The sequence below is a fragment of the Bos javanicus genome, chromosome X (genome assembly GCF_032452875.1).
Source record: "Bos javanicus breed banteng chromosome X, ARS-OSU_banteng_1.0, whole genome shotgun sequence".
NCBI classification, from domain to species: Eukaryota; Metazoa; Chordata; class Mammalia; order Artiodactyla; family Bovidae; genus Bos; species Bos javanicus.
The window spans coordinates 53,950,595-53,970,274 of NC_083897.1; the positions used below are offsets into that span (position 1 = coordinate 53,950,595).

Here is a 19,680-nt window from a genome sequence, read left to right on the forward strand (position 1 = left end):
AGGAACAAAAGTGGCTCTTAGAAGCATCAGTAGAAAGCAATCCCACCCTGAGCAGCCACACAGAGGGGAGAGAAGGGGAGCTGACTTGGCAGGGTGCACTCCCAAGCTGCTACACCCAACAATAAAAGGAATTCTTTCATTAGGAGTCGGAACTCTCTCCTTTAGTACCACCTAGATCTTTCCTGAGCCTGCTGACTTCTCAGGCTTAATAACATTAAAGACACACTGCAAATTGCTTGCTTTGAAATTTAGAAACAAATTTTATTTAAGATCTGAAATACGATTCCTAAAATATCAACTTCTCCGGAAAACCATGGCTACACAATAATGCATTGCCTCTATCATGTTAGAACGTGCATTAGACTCAAATACAAAAACCATGAAACAAACCACCATCCTTCAACAACTTGAGCAAAGATAGAATGAATGCCTAAGGAACAACATAGATGGACTTGCAGAGGATGGGCTGTTTTACTTCAAGCACCATAAAAAAAAAAAAAGCACAATTGCATGGGTTTTCGGGTATATACATTAAGTTGAACCTTTGGCACTAGGAATCAGGGCATTTTTCACGTAGCATTAACACATATTAGAAAATTGTGTAGTGTCAAAGGGATAGAACCACCAGCATTCAAGCAATGTTGTCAACTAGGCAATAAAATGTTCTACTGAATGTTTCTTCTTTGTCTAATTACTGCATACACTGGTAGCAACTTTGAAATGAGAAAAGGAGCTTACACTCCTTTTATTTTCTGTTTAGGAGAAAACAGAAAACTGAAACATAAGCCCTGTTATACATTAACAATTTTAAAGAGTATCAATTATACAAGAAAAAAGACTAAGAACAAAAAGAGCGTTTACAGATACCAGACATAACAGCGAGTGGTCAGTAGACCCTCACAGGGCTTTGCGGTGGTACTCAGCAGAAGCCACTTTATAATCGCTGGCAGTGAACAGGGACGCAGCATTTTTTGCCAGGTATTTCAGGAAATCATGCAAATAGCCCAACAATAATGCAAGGCTCTTCTCATCAAGGGGCGTGTATGCCAACATTGCCCCAATTCTTACAAATAATCTCAGGAGGTGTGGTGCCCCATAAACCTGGGACATCGGCGCATCAGGGTGAGCCAAGAGAATTTCAGCATACTGGGGCCTCTCAAATTTGTAGAGCAGCTGGGTGCCCAACATCACGTTGAAATACTCTTTTATCCCTCCCACCACCTCATTAACTGCATACTCCTTGTTGTCAACATTGCCTTGCGATCTTTTGCAGTTGGCGTATTCTTCCAAAATAGTATCCACGTTTTTCTTGGCTGGGAGTTGGAAAAGTTGCTTCTGCCTGGTGACTAAGTCCCAGTCCTCAACAAGCCATGGTTTTAATTCTTCAGGAATCTTCACCTTAACTTCCATTCTATTCTTGAAAGCATCCTCACTTTCAACTGTGGGGTCTGCCCGGGCCCTTTTCTTCCGAGGTGGCTGGGGTGCTTCGCTGGTGCTGCCACCATCTCCATTCCCAGGGGTCTTCTGTTTGTTCCTTCTGGTCTTCCTCACCGACCCTGATGGGGGGTTCTCAGCAGAGCGACCCCCCCATCTCCCTGGGAGTGCTGCTTCCAGATTCTTCTGCTGGGGACCAGCTGTCTTCTTTCCAGAGGACCCTCTCATTTTACTTCTTTGCATATTGCTTCTAGTTGGTTTTTTGAAATTGTCTTCTTCGGCAGATTGGTGTCCACGGGTTTGAGAACCCTGCTTTCTGGAACTCATTCAACCCTGTTTTTATTCCAACCACTGTAATATATAAAACATTTTATTTGATTGTTTTCTATGGAGACCTTGAACACAGTGTGCTTCCTAAAGGCCTATTAAAGCACAACACACACTACTCTCTTGGAATCTGGATTTCAAATCCTGTTTCAGGGCCAACCAATTAATTGTTAGTGACCTCTTTGCTTGCTCTTTGATCCTCACTACCCCTCACCCACTACTCTCAGCCTACCCAATCACTCATCAGACCTGCCCATAAATTAGTTTTTTGATTTCACTCAAAAGACAGGAATATAATTTCAGAGAAAGAATGAATTAAACTACAAAAGGCAGTGGAGGTGAAATTCAGGATTTCTGAACAGTAAAAATGACAAGACAAAAGAAACAAGAAAGATTAATTTAGCTGCCTGGAAGCAAAATGCATACCAGCAAAGGTTTTTGTGTAAGTCCAGGTAGGCCTGAACTAGGCTGATGACAGAGTCAAGAGAAAGTGAATAGAGAACTTGGTAAATGAAGGAGAGAGAGGAGTCAAAGGAGACCCTACAATTTTAGGTCTGGGTAATTAATGAATTAGTAAAAGCACTAATTTTTAATGGTTAGTTTGGAATTAGTAATAAAATAGGAAACAAGTTCATTCATTCATTCAAGTTACTCTTCATATATTACTACTTATGTACTTTGGAACAGGTATTATGCCAGGTACTAGGGATTCGAATATCTAAAGTGACAATTATGAAACAACAAGGTTAGTATAGTGATAGTTATATAAACACAGGATATTTTTGGAGCAAACAAGAAATGGTACCTAATGCTACTTTCAGTGATAGCTTGTTGGAGGTGATAAATTGGTGAGGGATGAAGTCAGTGATGACTGCCAGGGTTTTGAGAATGGGTGATTAGGTCATAGTATTATCACCAAATAAGACTGCATCTAGAAGAGGAGGAAACAGACTGGAGAGGAAAGAAGTTTGGTATAGACCTAGGAAGTGTGAGGTATGCAGTTAAACATGTGACTTTAATGCTTAGGTGAGAGGTCAGAAGCAGAAATGGAGACCTGAGTGTAATCATCATATAGATAGGAATAGAAATAGTTCATGGAGGATAGAGGAAGAACTGAACAGGTCTAGAATTCTGGACAAACCTAAGAAAGAATTATATTTAAGGGATGAGTGGAGAGAAAGACTACAAAAAAAAAAAAACAAACCAAGAGCAAAAATGGTCCAAGCAGCCATAGGAGAATTAGGACAATGTTATTTTGGAATCCAAAAAAGTTGAGAATTTCAAGAACGAAAAAGATGATTTACACTGTAAAGTGCAGCAGAGAGGGTTAGTGAGATAAAGATGAAAACAACAGTTTTCTGGGATTCTTACGGAATGACAGATTAAACAAGTCCTTTAACTTACGCAATCCTTTTCTTTCCCTGCCAAGAACTCCTAGTGTTTTCCCAGATGGAATTTTATAGATCTTCTGGGATGGTCGTGGAGATGAGGTGAGACACACAACCTAGAAAGGGAAAGCAGGCATCAACAATGACCTTTTGTGAAATCCAGGAAAAAGAAAAAATAATCTAACTTTAAAACATGTGGTTTACAATTGTGATATCAGAGAAAACACATGGGTTTTGCTGTTAGACATACTTCTACTTCAGTTAGGCTGTCATTTACGGGTTGTGAGGCTCTGGGCAAGGTATGTTAAGCTTTCTTGGCCTCTTTCATCTATGGAGTGTGGCAAATTACCCCTAGGTAAGAATTTCATAAATACGATGTGGCTGAACAGCCAACACAGTACCTTGCAAGAGTATCCGCATATGTGAATAAGGACACAAGGATGTTCACTGCAGTGGTGTTTGAAATACTGAAGAACCGGAAATACCTAAATATTCTTCAATAAGGAAATGGCAATAGAAAGTATGATGTATGCACACCACGGAAGAACATTCAAATGAAATAAGCAGATTCATGTACTGATGTGGGATGATGTTCAATTATACACTATTAGATAAATAGGCAAGTTGCATAATGTATAATGTGTACAACAGGATCCCAGAGATAGCCTAAGTGGAGAAATAAGCACGTTTTAGAGAGTTCTTATGAACAGTGAGGTCCAACTTCCGTGTTTTAAACTGATGCGTATACATCAGAAAATATCTAGATGAATAAATACCAGACTATTAAAACCAGGGTACCCTCTGGGAAAGAACGAGACATGATGGTGGACAAGCCTGAAACCAGGTTTCTCTGGTAATCACAATTTTAACCCACAGAAAAAGCCCTTTTGCCAATTGCTAGGCCCCCTGAGATTATGTGAGCAGGTTTAAGGGAATCCCTGAAGGGGAAATGAGATAAGTAGTACTAGAAAACTAGAGCCCTGCATCAGGGGAGTCAGTTATTGGCAAGAGGCCTGGGTGCTATCACTAAGCATATGATTTCCTCTGACAGGACACAAAGCTCTCAGCAGAAATCCGAGCAAAGGTGCTCCTCAGCATCAAAATTTGTGAATACAGACACTGACCCTGTAGGAATCAGAACCTTCTGGCTGAGAGGGATATATAGACACATCCTGTTAAGGATCAGACGTGGTTAGTGTTTCATGGTATTACATCGTAAGCTACTAAGCTTACAAAATGTTTCTTACAAAAATTTTACTGTAACTGGGACAGAGGGAACACAGTACGTGAGGATATCAGAGTTTAGTTAAGTAATAGAGGTGATATCCAGAAAACCTACCTGAGGAATAATAGGCAGAGCTTCCACAAACAAGGGGACAGTTAAAATACCAACTAAAAAAACGAAGATGGCCCAGTGCCAAGCAGACTGTAAAACACAGAAGTGGAGCAAGCCTGCAGAGAAGTCTTTTGGACGTCACACTGGTCATCAGCAATTCCTTACTGAGGAACCTAAGAATGACTGCTGAACCTCCTGTATATTCTTGGCATTGATTACATTTATTTATGCAAAGAAAACCATAAGGATTTCTACATGGTTTTCATTAAGTGGGTTAATTTCATCATTCTTTACAAATTCTATTATTCATATCAAGTCCAAAGTTGAATGAAACGTCTGACATTGGACAGGAAAATACCCAGGTTTGTGCTCAGACTGAATAAAGCTAAGGAAGCAGCCTTTCTTAGAATGGTCTCAGTACCTTTATTTTCATCTGAGTATCCCACAGATCAAGCAACTATTACTACCTGGAGTCAGAAGCCAGATATCAAAGGGAGGAAAAACCATCCTTTTGATGTCTGTCTCCTACTTGTAACACACTTATTATTAGGGTCACTGCACTTTGCACCTCCCTTGCTAGAAGTTTACATCACTCAATCACTTGGTGACATACGTGCTGTGGATATTCCTCATTAAAAACGTTAGCACTACACATTTCTTTGAGCTGTTTTAAACTGAATCTGCCAGTTTCTGAGTTTAATTTTGTTTACTGGCTTGGTGTACCTACTTGTTACTTGCATCATGCTTCCTCCCCCTTCATCTACCTCATCTAACTACCAGGAAAAGTCCCATTAAATTTCCTAACTACTCTAGCCCCATCTCTGATACCATATGAGCTATCAGTACTCCACAACTTAGTATTTACTTGTTTCACCTGTCCTGCTTATGCAACTAAACCACTTATCTCCACCTGCCATAAGCTTTGTGTAATATGTTTATCTCTCAACTTTCTGCAGCAGCACTTAGGTCCCTTCTGGATATACATTAGTGAATCAGTGAGAAGGTGATTCAACACATGGGGAAAATGGAAGCACAAATTAAGAATGAAGGTCATCAAATATTTTCCCACTTGTTCCCTACATGTCACTTCTAGGGTATGCCAGAGAAAACACATTCATATGTTTGCCTTAGTTTTCCATCTTCCATTTCTGTGTAAATACTTGAAGGTAACCTCATCTTGGTATCAAATCTTAGATATTTAAAACCTTACTATTTTGATGGATCATTTCCCCATGTTAGTAAGGTTGGAATATGCATACATCTTGAGAACTGTATGAGATGAAACCAAACGGGCATACTTTACTTAACCACCCTTTCTGGAAAGTGATCGTCCCACTCAATTTATCCTGTAATTAAAAGATTTTTTTGCCCCCAGATGTGGATTTAGTAGGTTAAAATGTAATATGCTGCCAAATTACTTCCCTCACAAGTTGTACCAATTTTCAAACTCACAACTCTGGTCTGCACTGTAACCCGATAAGGAAAATAGGTGCTTGTATTTCTTTTATTAGTTGTCTCGGTATTTTAAAAAAATGTTGTTTCCTGGCCAGTTATATTTCACATGTCCTCTATTCATTTTGAGTTGGTTCTTAAAAGAGTTTTTTATAGCTGCTTATCAATTGTCATATCTGGGCAAATATTTCCCCCAGTTTATAGTGTCTGATGAAATTTTAAAAGATGTATATGATGAAATATGTGGTTTTGCCATTAAGCTTAAAAATTGATGACATTTTAATGGACTTTTTAATATATTAATTCCTCAACCCACCCAAAAACTATTTAAGTTGTGAACTGAAAATCTATATTTCCAAGTAATTCTGTGGTAGCATTTGAGTAATAGTTCCTTTACATAATCATAAAACTATTACATAATTATAAACACCAAAATATATAGATATAGGCATCCTCTTACCACCTCCCCTCCCCGATCTCAGAATATGTCTTCAAATCTTTTTATGTACACATTCACACAGAAACCTACTTTTAAAACTAAATGTGTCTGTTATGTATTTATTGTGATTATGTATCATGGATTTACTTTGTCTTGACAAAGGTGAAACACATATTGCCCCTCACGTTTTCTCACTTTATCACAGGCATCTATGGCCACATACTTAGCTCATTCTTTTTAACATCCACATCATTCTACAATCTCCACATAGTATAATTTAACCAGTCCTATATAAATGAACATTTAAGCTGTTTCCAACACTTCATTATTACAGAAATGTTGTTAACAGATATCAGTGTACAGATGTATTAGGCAAGTATTCAGAAAGGCATTCTAAACTGCTCAAAGGATTTGCTTATTTACAGCTTTGACGACTTAAGAGGTAAATTTAATTTGTGAAGCAATGTTTTAATTTGTACTCCCAGCAAAAATGTTAAGCTCATTCACCCACAACTTCAGCAACACTAGATAAACATCTTTTGGGGGAAAAAAAGAGGGGGGAAATCTAATATGTAGGAAGATATTTTTATTTGAATGTGTGATATTGAGCATATGTTCAGATATTTGTACGTATCCATCTCTTATATATGTTGTTCCCATTTCTACTATGTTGTTTTGCCTTTTATTGACTTCTAATAATTAAACACTAGGTTCTTTTGTGTGTTACAAACATTTTTTCCAAACTGTCTTTATTCTTCTAAGTGGGTCACTGTGTGTGTATAAAAACACAAATATGTCAACTTTTCCCTTTGTGAACTTTGGCATGTCATGCCTGGGGAAAATGCTCCCAAATCAATATTCTAAATGACTTCCTGTATTCTCTCTCAGTATTTTATAGTTTCTTCCAAATATTATGCCTAATTTTTTCTAATAGAGCCTATCCTTTCCCCACTGATTTGATTTATAACATTCTAAATTATATGGATCTTTAAAGGTACTTAGTTTACAATGATTTTTGATTATTCCATTTTTAAAGGTATCACTGTTTCTAGGTCATCTAGTCTGTCATAATGATGTCTCTTCTCCCACCAGTATCAACACTGGTTTAATCATCATAATTTAAAGACATAAATATTGCCCTGGAATTAACACTTGTAAAGGGGATCGAAGGATGTTTGGTGCAGTATAAATGAAACAGAAAACCACTGGAGTCAACCTGGAGGACTATCAATAGTGATTTGGCAAAACAAAACATGGCTTACCCTTTATATAGACTATCATACTAGTTAAAGGATTGCCACTATGAATGGAATCAAACAACTCTATAATGGACATGAAGACATCCAAGGCAGGTTGTAAAACAATATCTATGATAGCATATTTATGTAAAAGAAAACACCAAAGAATAGTGTATATATATATATATCCATATACATTTTCAACAGGTACATAATTTAGAGATCTAGAAGGAAATAGAACTGATAATATACTGGTTAACTCTGGGGAGAGTAAGAGAAATGGGGGCGTGAGGAAAGGAAACCTGGGCCTACTCTGTAATATTTTAGCTTTTTATATTATGAGACTGATTCACATATCAATTAAGTGACTAAAGATTTACACTAAAATATGCATATTTAAAATCCTTATTAATTTTCTGATCTATTCTTATTCATGGTTCTAACTTACAGCTGGACTTAAGCACTGTATATTATATACTTTGTATGCATATGATTTGAACTGGTTTCCTTCTCCCCTTATGGATTCTGTCCATCCTCAGAGACCCAGGTCAAGGTCCTTTTCCTCCTTGAGGCTCCTTCACGTTACCTTGACCCTTGCCTTCTCTGGGCTGCTACTGGCCTAACAGTCCACCTCTCTTTCACCTTTAATCATTCTCCAAATAGCCTCCCATAAAGGGGTTCTGTGCCCTCCCCCTTCCAATCTATTGCATCTTTCCCGCTAGGGCAGTGTGCCCTCCTCTGGAACTTAGCTTTCAGAAGGGAAAAAAAAAAGTAGAAAGGAAAATATAGTGACTCCATGGGAAAATAAAGCTGTCAAGAGACTGAAAAACCTTCTTTCATCTCCTTACGCAAATGATGAGCTATTCAGGAATACAGACTCCATTTACTGACATTTTTGTGTATGACTGTGTCAGAAATGAATGTGAACAAATCCAATGGTTTGTTGGAATATATCTTTAAATGCATATACACCGTATCAGTTACATTTATATCAATTCTGATATTGGAACATTTATGTTTAACATTTTATTTTTTGAGTCTGAGACAAAGAGGAATATAAAACCTGTTAGCAGACTGAATATGGTTTTGATTTGCTAGTTAAAAATTACAGTTCCTAGAAATTCCCTTATAAATAAATATGATCAACATACTCAATACCTTTCTAGAGTGTTAGGATAAGTCAGAAGTTATAATTTCAGAATTCAGTTCTAGTAGTAACCGCTGCTTCTGGAAAATCAGGAGAGAAACCAACAGTATTATTATTATTATTAACAACTCCAAAAAGGTATCTATTGCTTTGATTAGTACGTGTGTGCATGTGTGCATATGCACAAGTGTGTAAAACAGCATGTACCAGAGGAACTAATAGTCACAATGATTAATTAAATCAACTACTTATATGTGCCAATTTACATGTAATTTCCTCAATAATCCAATGAAATAGGAACCATTATTATCTTTATTTTACAGATGAGGAACTTTAGAGACAAAGTGAATAAGTATTCTGCCCAGGATCCTACAGTAAGTGGCAGAACCAGGATTTAAATTCAGGAAGTCAGTATTTGCTCTTGACCACTAAATTATGCTGCATATGGAATGCCACAAACTTAAAAAAATATATAGATGCATGGCTCTAACTATAGGGGATCAATTAGAGAGTATCCTTCACCAAGGAATGTAAGATTACAGGGCCCACTGATGTTTAGGCACTTTCTATACTGAAAGCACAGATGGACTTAGCTCCATCCTTCCATTCTTAGAATGTAGAGTGCTTTCCTCGACAGGCCCTTATTAATCCTCAAAATATTCCTAGACAGTTATGAAGGTTATGTGGAATTATCTTGTTTGAGAACTAAGGCCAGGAGAAGGGAGGCACTTACCCAAGATTCTGTAACGAGGGCTGTTCTGCAATCAGGATCAGATCTGATCCTCACTACACAGCAAACTTAGTTTTTCTGATGGTAGTCTAGAAGGTCAAACAAGGGGACAGCAAAGGACGTAAGATAAAGATATGAGATGAACGTTTTGTTTTCCATCAATGCATTTTAACATACACAAAGGACACCAAAGCTGATAAAAAACGTACAAGTTTTTTTCCCCTTTCTTGTGGCTACATTTTCAAATTTACCTTATTGTACATTTATCATGATTTCTGATAATTTGTTTTTGCTTTTTTCTAAGTTTTATTAAGGATAATTTCAAATGGATAAAAATGTAGGGGAATAATATAAACCTTTGCGAATCTATCATCTAGCTTCAACAATTACCAACTGAAGGCCATCTTGTTTTATCTGTAACCCCACCCACTGCTCGCCGCCCCCCCCACTCTTGTTTTTCTCAAGAGCACAGAATAGCTGACTTTCTGTATTTTATTATGGAAAAATTCAAACATATACCAAGAAGACAGAACAATACAAGGAATCCCATAAGCTCATCACTCAGCTTAAACGATTTAGTGCCAATTTTGTTTTATCTATGCCCCTCGCCACTTCCCCTTACCGGTGAGCTAATTCTGAAGCAAATCCTAGACATCAAAGTATTTTGAAGCCAGTCTGAATGCTTTTATTGTTTAATTCGTATTTTCGTATATTTCTATAAGCTACAGGCAATTTGAAAACATAACCACAATATCATTATAACGTCTAAAACGTCGTCATTAATTCCTTAAGAAAAATCAAATATCGAATCCGTCTTTAAAATCTCCTGATGCATCTTTTAAGTATTTTTTTTTATAGTTGGTTCCCCGAATCAGGATTCAAACAAGGCCTACTCATCTCATGTGGTTCATCTCCAGCTAGCTCTCATTCCTCGTTCTCCGTTTCTCCCCACCCCCGCTTTTTTTTTTTTTTTTTAACTTTTCAATACGGAAAATTCCAATCCCCGCTATTTTGAGGTAACTGCCAAATAAATTATTTCACTGGTAAAGACTGATACGTCTCTTTTGTATCTCGAATTTCTTTTACGGAAGGAGGTGATAGGAAAAGCACTGTAAGGAACGACTTTACAAAATTTTACGTTTTTTCTCACTCTATTACGCGGGTTTTTCTCTCCACAGTAATAGCTAACATCTTCCGGAGCCACGCTGCGTATTAAGTTATTATACGTATTACATTACCTAGCAGTCGTATATTATACGCTCTAATATACAGCATACGCCTCTAAGGCACAAGTCTCTGAGGCAGATACTATTATTATCACCATTTTACAAACATGGAAACCGAGACACAGAAAGAACAGCCAGCCCAAGCTGGGCGTTGGCGATTAGGAATTCGAATCTAGTTCTGCCCGATTGTAAAGCCATTAATTAATCTTGTCTGTATACACGACGATAAGAGGAAATCGTCAACCCTTTCTTCCCACCCCCACCCCGAAACCTGAAACGAGGATCCAGTTCTTTCCGACAGACGACGACGTGTGTTCACTGCCGACTCTCCAACCGCCATAGTAAAGCCAGGTTTCTCTGGCAACTGATATCCATAGGCAGACACGTCACCCTGGAGGCGGGCTTATGCCCTACAGCCAATCACAATCGTCTCATCTAAGTTTTAGAATGTTCTATAACCAAATGATTGGATGAAGCTCACCACGTCAGCAATGACACTCCGCCGCAGTAAAGGCGGGTGCTAGCAACCTGCTTCTTCACCGTTAAGGCTTGAAGGAAACCAATCACCTTTGTCCTTTAGTGAGGGCTCTGACCAATGACGTTCGCCCTCTTAGGTTTTTAGCCCGCCCTCCAAAAGCGCGACAGCGGTTGGGTCATAAGTCTATAGGGCAGAGTGTTCACGTGGCCCACTTTCACGACCCAGAGTTCCCCTGCCCAGAGGTTTCTTTCTTTTTTTTTTTTCCTGCAGGGAGGCATTGTGGGTTCCCCCCCCCAAACTGGGAAAGGAAGTGTCTACGTGGCCTACGGAAACAGGATGGGCGGAAATGAGCTAAGGTCCCCGCGAGTGGGGAAGCGCTAGGTCAAATCTGCGGCCACGCCCCCGAACCCCTTGCGCAACTCCTGGAGGAAAAAAAAAATAAAGGTTGACTGGGGGTTTTGATGTGTGTGCGAGCTGGGGGTGGCGGGTACTGCAGGCGCGCGGTGTCAGGGCTCCTGTGCGCAAGCGAGCCCGCGTGGCCTTGGCGTTGGCGTGTGCGCGAACGCCAGGCCTCGTGGCGCTGGAGGTGGCTGGTGTGCGCAGGCGTGCGCCCCTAGCGTCGGGGCTGGTGTTCTAGGGCGGGTGCGTGCGCGTGTGTGCGTGCGTGCGCGTGTGTGCGCGCGTGCGCGCGCGCGCGTTCTCTACGGATCTTTTTTCTACTTTCTTTATGTTTGAAAATTATTCTTACGAAAAGGAAAATTAAGCAATTAAGTCCTGGCGACCATCACTGAGATAAAGGGTTTTCGCTAGAAATACTTCGGTCTCCCCTATCGATTTGATTTTAAACCTTAAAAATACACTTTCTTCCCATGTCTATCTCCGAATCAAAAATCCCGTTCTAAGCCGTAGCCCAGCAGCGGTTAACAACCAAATCCCCCACTGGCTTATTAGCAGTTCCAAAAAGCAGCTTTGCTGGTCTCTAATAGCCGTCTTCCCCCAACCCCTGCTCCTTCCCCCGTCCCTCCTCCACCCCCAAGTTGCGTCCAATTCTGGCACAAACAATTTTTTGCTGAGAATATCTGTACACGACAGACTTCCCCTCCACTAGGGACTCCGAATTTCTGTGGGGGCTGAGGCTCTCTTACCTGCTTGTTCTGATTTCCAGGCAGAGTGCTCTTAACGCAAGTATGCACTTACTTTAATTTTCCAGAAAGTTCTCCGTGTGAGGTTTATACCTTTTGAGTTCGCCACTAGATGCCGCCAAATTCCAGCAAAGGATTGGCTGTTTGGTCCCTGGAATTATGGGATTCCCCCATCCTTTTTTTTTTTTTTTTTCCCCTGAATTGCTGAGCTTTCCAATCTATAAAGATCATATATATCTTTCATTTCTCGAAAAAAAATCAAATTAACTTCTTAATAGCCCTACCAGGTAGGGCTCTATTCAAATGTTTACCTCCTTTCTTCTTTCCTCCTTAAAAAAAATTCCCCCCTCCCATCTCTTTCTTCTTGCCTTTTTTTGGGGTGAGACAGTTAGAATTGATGAATGACCCCAAGCACTGATGCCGATGAAGATACGAAGATTCTAACCCTTTCTGTGGGGTTAGGATCTTTTCAAATGCTGCCACCTGCCCTGCTTTACCACCTTACCACGACCCCTGCCCTGCTGCAGGGGAAACACATGTGGTTGTCTAGTCAGTACAGACATTTGTCTTTACTGGACTTGGACCCTGGAATTGAAAACTGATCTTCTTTTACTTTTGAAAGTATGATTAGATATGTGTGTTTTCACCCTGTCTTCTGTAGTAGTACTGTTAAACTTTATTATGTTTTTGGAGTTTAGAGGCCTAATTAGAGGCCTAATTTTAAGCCCGATTCCACCACTTACTAGTTCTGAGAACCTGGGATTTATGTTCTGTGATCCTCAGTTTTTTTGCATGCTTTCTATATTTTAGATGTTGTGTCATGTATCACATGATATTCTTTAATTCTTCACAAAAAGCTTGTTAGAGGCATACTAATAAACAACACAAGTTATACTTATTTCAGTTATAGATTCCACACGTTTGTGCGTGTGTGCATATGTGTGTTTCTGGGCACACATGTGCACACATTGGGGAGGGGCGGGATTTAGAGCAGAGGTTCTCAAAGTGTTTTCCCGACACACCAATAGCATCACCTGTTGGGGAATTGTCAGAAATTTAGATTCTCACCTCCAAACTAATTAATCAGAAATTCTAGTAGTTGTTAGAGTGTGGGTGTCTGTGTTACAACAAACTGTTCTGGTGATTCCAATGCACACTTAGAAGTGTGCTTTGGAGGGCAGAAATATAATGCTTAGTTTTGTACACTCCACTAGAGGGTGCTACAGAATGTAAAGCAAAATAATAAACGTATATGTTTTTTATTGAGACACCCTGCATGTTATCTGTCCTGTTTCACAGATGAAAGACTGTTGTGAAGTGGTGTCTATTATTTTGTGCATACAAAATTTGGGAACCAGGATTGAACTTTCCCTGCCCTTTGAGCCCATGCCCTTGACAGTACTGTGTTGTTCAGCTGCATTATCTTGTCTTTCTGGGCCTCAAAATACATTATATATACCTTGTTCCCTGCCTTAGCTAACAATGACGGGAGTATCAAGAATAGGGGAAGGAAGCAAACCAAATAAGTGGAAGTAGTTTGATGATTTCATATCTTCCCTCAACTCCATTCTATGAAAGATAACATATGAAAGCTCGTGTTTCCTTTCTTGCTTTTATTTTTCCTAAATGCCCCCTCTACCTTATAGTTATCTTTTTTAGTTTATGTCTAAACCTCTTCTGTGTGGGGCTGAGGTAAAAGGGTAGTGAGGAAACACAGTTGCTGAAAGCCACACTCTATATAGCTCTAACCTATTAATCTCAACAATAAGCCTACAAATTAGGTGATGATTATCCCTATTTTATAGATGATGAAAGTGAGTTCTAGAGACTATAATTATTTCTCTTTGGTTATATAACTTGTGAGTAGTGGAGCCTAGGTAATTCCTGGTGTATCTGACAGTACTAAGCTGCTAAACTTTCTACAGCTTGGTTTTGAATCTGGTTTATTTACTATTTATGTTACTTTCAGCAAATTCTTAAATTTTTCTAAGCTCCAGTTTCAACATACAGTAAATGGGAACAAATATTCCTGCTTCATTATCTTAGAGCTGCAGTATCTAATACAGTAACCACTGTCTAAATACATGGGCATTTAAATTTGAATTAGTTAAATTTAAATAAAAAATTTAGTTCCTCAGTTGCACTATGCACGTTTCAAGGGCTCAGTAGATACTTATGGCTAGTGTTAGTACCAAATTAGACGTTGTCAGATACAGAACATTCCCAACATCAGAAAGTTTTATGGGACAGTGCTGATTTAGCATATGTATATAAGGTATGCGAAAGGGCCTAACTTGGTGTGTATATCATGGCAGGTGCTCAAGAAAAGTAATTTCCTCTGCTCTTGCCTTTCAGCATCAGAGCTAGACGTGTTCTCTTGTTTTATTGATGGGATCAGGAGAGGGGAGTAACTTAATGTACATCAAGGGATGTGTTTGGCATTGGGACCGATGTCTCCTAACTCTCACTTCAATATTCTGTCTTGTAGACCCATTCTTGGGGGCTTCCCAGGTGGCTCAGTGGTAAAGAATCTGCCTGATATTGCAGGAGATGTTGGTTTGATCCCTGAGTCTGGAAGATACCTTGGCAAAGGAAATGGCAACCCACTCCATGTATTCTTGCCTGGGAAATCCCATGGCTGGAAGAGCCTGGTGGACTACAGCCCCCGGGGTCACAAAGAGTCAGACACGATTGAGCAGAGCAGCACAGCACAGACTCGTCCTTATGCTCTATTGAATGAGGTCCTAAAGGCCAATGGTGTGAATAATGTGAATTAACTTTGGAGTCAGGGTGGTAGCAGAAAAAGACATAGGAGCTGAATGCCTTATATGTGCCAGGCAGCACTATGCTCAGCTCTTTACATCTATTATCTTTGTGACTCCTCACTGGAGCCCAGAGAAGTTAAATATTCACTTCAAGTTGCCAACTAGTAAACAGCAGGGCAAAGATTCAGAGTTCTCTCTTGTGACTCCAAAACCCATGATTTTTCCTATTATGTCATGGTACCCACTCAAAGGTGAATTATCTCCTGCCCCTTCCACTTACTAGTGGGATGAAGCTTGAGCAGATTCCTGACTCTTAATAGATTTTCAGATTTTCAGCAAATGCGAGTTACTCTTCTTCCTTTTCATTTCACAGCTGAATTACTGTCTTCACAATCTACGTTAACAGGAAGGGAAAGATAGCTTCAGTCAATGTTTGGTTTCAAGGCCCAAGGCCAGACAAAGGTTATTTATGGTTGCAGCCTTCACAACACCTGATGGCTCTAAGATCTCTAAGTTAATTTTTAAGGCTACTATTTGCTCATGTGATGCCTTTGTGCTAATTAGAAACATGCGCCACCTGGGGGCAGACAAATTGCAGAGAAGTAGCCACACTAGAGGAACAATTAGAAAAATGTTTTTCTTTCTCAGGGATGTTGGAGGCCACTAGGGCAGTTGAAGAATGAATTTCAGCCTCCATTTGCTCCCTCTAAGTTGGGTACCCTTGTGCAGGGTGGGACCTGCTCTGCCCAAAGGTATCTGTTGGCCTTGCTCGTCTTACCCTTTGGCTAATCTCTTAGCCTAGGTCTGGAAGGTAGTGGTCAGTCTCTTCTGGAATATAAAGAGGAACACCAGTATCTTCCCATGGCTTCTGGTTAGTAGATGAAATTGCTCCCTTCTAAGGTTAATTTGCTATTTTTTCATTTGGTTCTGACTAGCTTACTGGGTTCTGGTGGCTCAGACAGTAAAGAATTCACCTGCAATGTGGAAGACCTGGGTTCAAGCCCTGGGTTGTGAAGATCCTTTGGAGGAGGGCATGGCAACCAACTCCACTATGCTTCCCTGGAGGATTCCCATGGACAGAGAAGCCTGGTGGGCTACAGTCCATGGGGTTGCAAGAGGCTGGACACAATTGAGCAGCTAAGCACATGGGGCTTACTGGGTGTTGTTTTTTTTTGTTTGTTTGTTTTAAGAATGATTGGAGAAAAAAAAAGAATGATTGGTTAATATAAAAGTTAAAAAAAACACTAATATTTCAAGGCTAAGCAAAATGATATTTCTTTAATAACAATGTTTTTTCTATCTATTTATACCTACCTTGTTCCATAGGGATTTCATAAAACCAGTTCTGCACATTAGTCTGGATCAGTCTAGTTTGCTAGCCCATGACATACAGGGCCAATGATGGAGCTAGTCATGGGAAAGTTTTATCCTTTTGGGGGTTATCTATTCTCTTCTAATACCTCTCCTCTCCTATAATCAAACCCCCTCTGCTTCAACTAACCCATCAATGTGGCACAAAGAGGTTACTATAAATGACTGAGAACTTGCATCTAATCAATGTAGTCCTTCAGTGACCTTCGGATGCCAGACTTGCACCATAATCTCTTGGTTTCCCCATCCTGAGTCAACAGTTTAGCATGTGATTCACCAAAATGTGTGCTTTTGTGAACCACACACTTCACTTGGAACAATCGTGTCAACCCATCTGTGGTACACACCAACCAACAGAGATGAGGACTGATTTCCACCAATGTACGCTGAGTCCTATGGTCCAAGCATTGCCTCAAGAGGATGCTTTGAGTCCTTTTTCAAATATAACTATGTTCATGCTTAAACCTGCACCCACAGTCCTCATTTTAGTGGGAATGATAAAATCTATACCTTTTGAAAATTTCAGCTGTCATTTTAAAGACTACTTTTGGGTGTTTTTTGGGAAGGTTTCTACAATAAAACAGTTTAAAAGAAAAAGAAAAAATTAAAAAGTGCTGTCAGCCCTGGGAAGGAGAATACACGTGGGATTCTTTTCTGTTAATCAAGGGCTTGGATAATAGGCTTCTCCAACGGTGCAGTGGTAAAGAATCTGCCTGCAATGCAGGAGATGTTGATTCAATCCCTGGGTCAGGAGGATCCCTTGGAAAAGGGAATGGCAACCCACTCCAGTATTCTTGCCTGGGAAATCCCATGGACAGAGGAGCCTTGGTGGGCTATAGTTCACGGGGTTGCAAAGAGTCAGACACGACTAAGGTAATAATTAGATGACAACCTTTAGTAGGAAGACATCATGTAAAAAATGGGGAGGGGGTTATTTTAGATTGAAAAGACCTCTCTGCTGGAAATCCTCAGAAGGTTTCCTAGAAGGGGAGTCTCCTCTGGCCTGAAGTCCCTCTCTGCCAGATCCCTGAAGACATGTTGCTATAATGAGCCACTGCAAGCGAGAGGAGTGAGTCATCTCCTGTGGACCTTTGGAAATGGGGAGAGGGTGAAAACCAGGAAACGGGCCTCAGCTAATTGGTCAAAACTGTTAGCCAGTAGGCATAGAAACACAGGCAAAGGGAACCTGGGGTCAAGAGATAGGGCTTCATTCTCACCCCAGGTGAGTGCTGGAGAGGGCAAAGGTGCTAGGGAAGGAGGAGGCCAAGAAACAGAATTTGGTGCAAAGAGGACCTTACTTAAGCTTTCAAAGGATATTCTGTAAAGGTTCCAGGCCCTATCTGATTTGCAGGTTTTAAAACAAGCAGGAAAGCTGTCTGCAGGCAAAGATCACACACGCATGCGGATTTCCAAGGGCCTGGAACCTTGTCTACTCAACTTGGAAACTTGGCAGACTCCATAAAAGTACACACTGAAAACTGGGTGGTTTGGTTCTTTTTGCTGTCGTGTTTCAACTTCGACTGAGCCAATGAGGGTGTTGGTACACTGGTGGGAGTCAGAGTATTTGGTTGGAGAGGTGGGACATTGTTTGGAGTGTGGGGGCCTGGGAGTACATATTCTTTCAAGGCCCTGAAGTTGAGGTAATATGATTAGAGGCTGGGGCCAGAGAAGAGAGCCAAGGGCAGTGCCTAAAAGGTACAAAGCCGAGATTCACCCAGCTGCTCCCAGGCCAGAGTGGTGGGTGGGATGTCAGTGAGACCCAGGCGGGTGCAGCCAGTTTTCAATAGAGCTGGTCTGTGAAACTTGGCTAAGAGGACAGAGGAAGATTGATGTTTGCTCCAGCGTGGGGCTGTCAGCTGTGCTCACCACCTCGCCATGGTCCCAGCTGTAAACAAAAGTCCTGGCCCTTCATGGCACCACAGAGCAGTTCAGGCTGGCGTAAGTCTCTGAGGACAGCTAGGCCATTTTCTCATCCTGGCTGACAACCAGAAGACAGAAGAAACAATAGAAGGTGGTGGTGGTGGGAGAGGGGGCAGGATTGGAAGGGGAGTGAGAAGCAGTGACCAGTGGGAAGGAGCTGTCGATCTCGAGTCTTAGGTCTTTGGAGGCAAGTAGCAGAAATCTTGTAGGGAAAGAAGACCTTTTCCTTATCAGCTTCACAGATAATAGGGAATTACTAAAGGAGCCCTGAAGGGGATCTAGTGCCTCATTCATTCATTCATTCATTGAGTGCCTTATGTGCTCATCACTGTGCTAGGTACCCTGGGTGATGCCAAAGTCATAGAAGACTATTCATAAGTTTCAGGAGCTTACAAGGAGTTTGCAGATGTGTGTAAAGTTAAGTAACAATACTAAATAGTGGATCTTTAAACGCCAAGTGACAAACATGGCATAGGGGTTTAGAAGCAAGAGAAGCCATATCTGGGTGTGAGCAGAGAAGGTGGGATTTGAGAGGGCCTGGAAAGATATACAGGATTTGACTAGAAGGAACTGGCACTCGGCATTCCAGGTTGAGACCAAGGCGTTAGCAATCACGAGAACTGCTTTGGCTAAAGCAGAAGCTTACAGTGCCGGAGACTCTCTTCAACACCTCAACCCCTCCAGCACCTCATGCCTAACCCAGCCTTCAAGTCTCACTTGAAATGTCACTTAAAATCTAGGACCAGGTGAAGTGAGATTTTTTTTAATGCTCTCCTAGCCTGGTGGGCTGCCGTCTATGGGGTCGCACAGGGTCAGACACGACTGAAGCGACTTAGCAGCAGCAGCAGCAGGACCTACTACTTCCCCCTTTATAAGTCGCCACCATCTTCAGGTAGTGTCCTACTTCTCCTCCCTGCAATTTGTTCCCCACACTGCGGCTCAGAATGTTCTTTGCAAAGTGCCAATCTGTTACATTGCTTCCCTTTTAAAAACTCCCTTTGTTCTCTCTGGCCTCCCTTTAGGTCCTTCTTGCTTCCCTCCCTCTCACTTTCCCCTTAGGTCATATCTTAATGTCTCCATCTCAGGGAAGCATTCCATGACACCCCTTCCCCTTGCTTCTACCACAATCAGGTCAGTTCTGCCTCTTATGTATTTCCATAATACTTCTACACTTTCTCCATTTTATTCTTCTCCACTAACTTAGTTCATGTTTGTGTCCTCCACCAGAATATAAGCCCTCTGAGGGCAGGGGCCATGTTTCTTCTTCACTGTGTTTGCCCGTGTAGT

The 19,680-nt window shown here is 40.8% G+C and overlaps 1 protein-coding gene across 5 annotated transcripts; it reads right to left on the reverse strand.

The window, feature by feature from the left end:
• Window positions 1-236: 236 nt before the first annotated feature.
• Window positions 237-12,448, reverse strand: MORF4L2 (mortality factor 4 like 2). 5 transcript variants are annotated; one of them, XM_061409279.1, is made up of 5 exons: window positions 12,341-12,448; window positions 9,495-9,580; window positions 8,773-8,841; window positions 3,166-3,265; window positions 237-1,785 (listed from the first exon to the last, which is right to left on the reverse strand). In XM_061409279.1, exon 5 carries the CDS (start codon window positions 1,759-1,761, stop codon window positions 898-900), a length of 864 nt encoding a protein of 287 aa, XP_061265263.1. In that variant the 5' UTR covers window positions 1,762-1,785; window positions 3,166-3,265; window positions 8,773-8,841; window positions 9,495-9,580; window positions 12,341-12,448; the 3' UTR covers window positions 237-897. The 5 variants fall into 5 exon arrangements, with proteins under 5 accessions (XP_061265263.1, XP_061265262.1, XP_061265266.1 ...); XM_061409278.1 differs by lacking the exon at window positions 12,341-12,448 and adding an exon at window positions 10,989-11,098; XM_061409282.1 differs by lacking the exon at window positions 12,341-12,448 and adding an exon at window positions 10,975-11,082.
• Window positions 12,449-19,680: the final 7,232 nt, after the last annotated feature.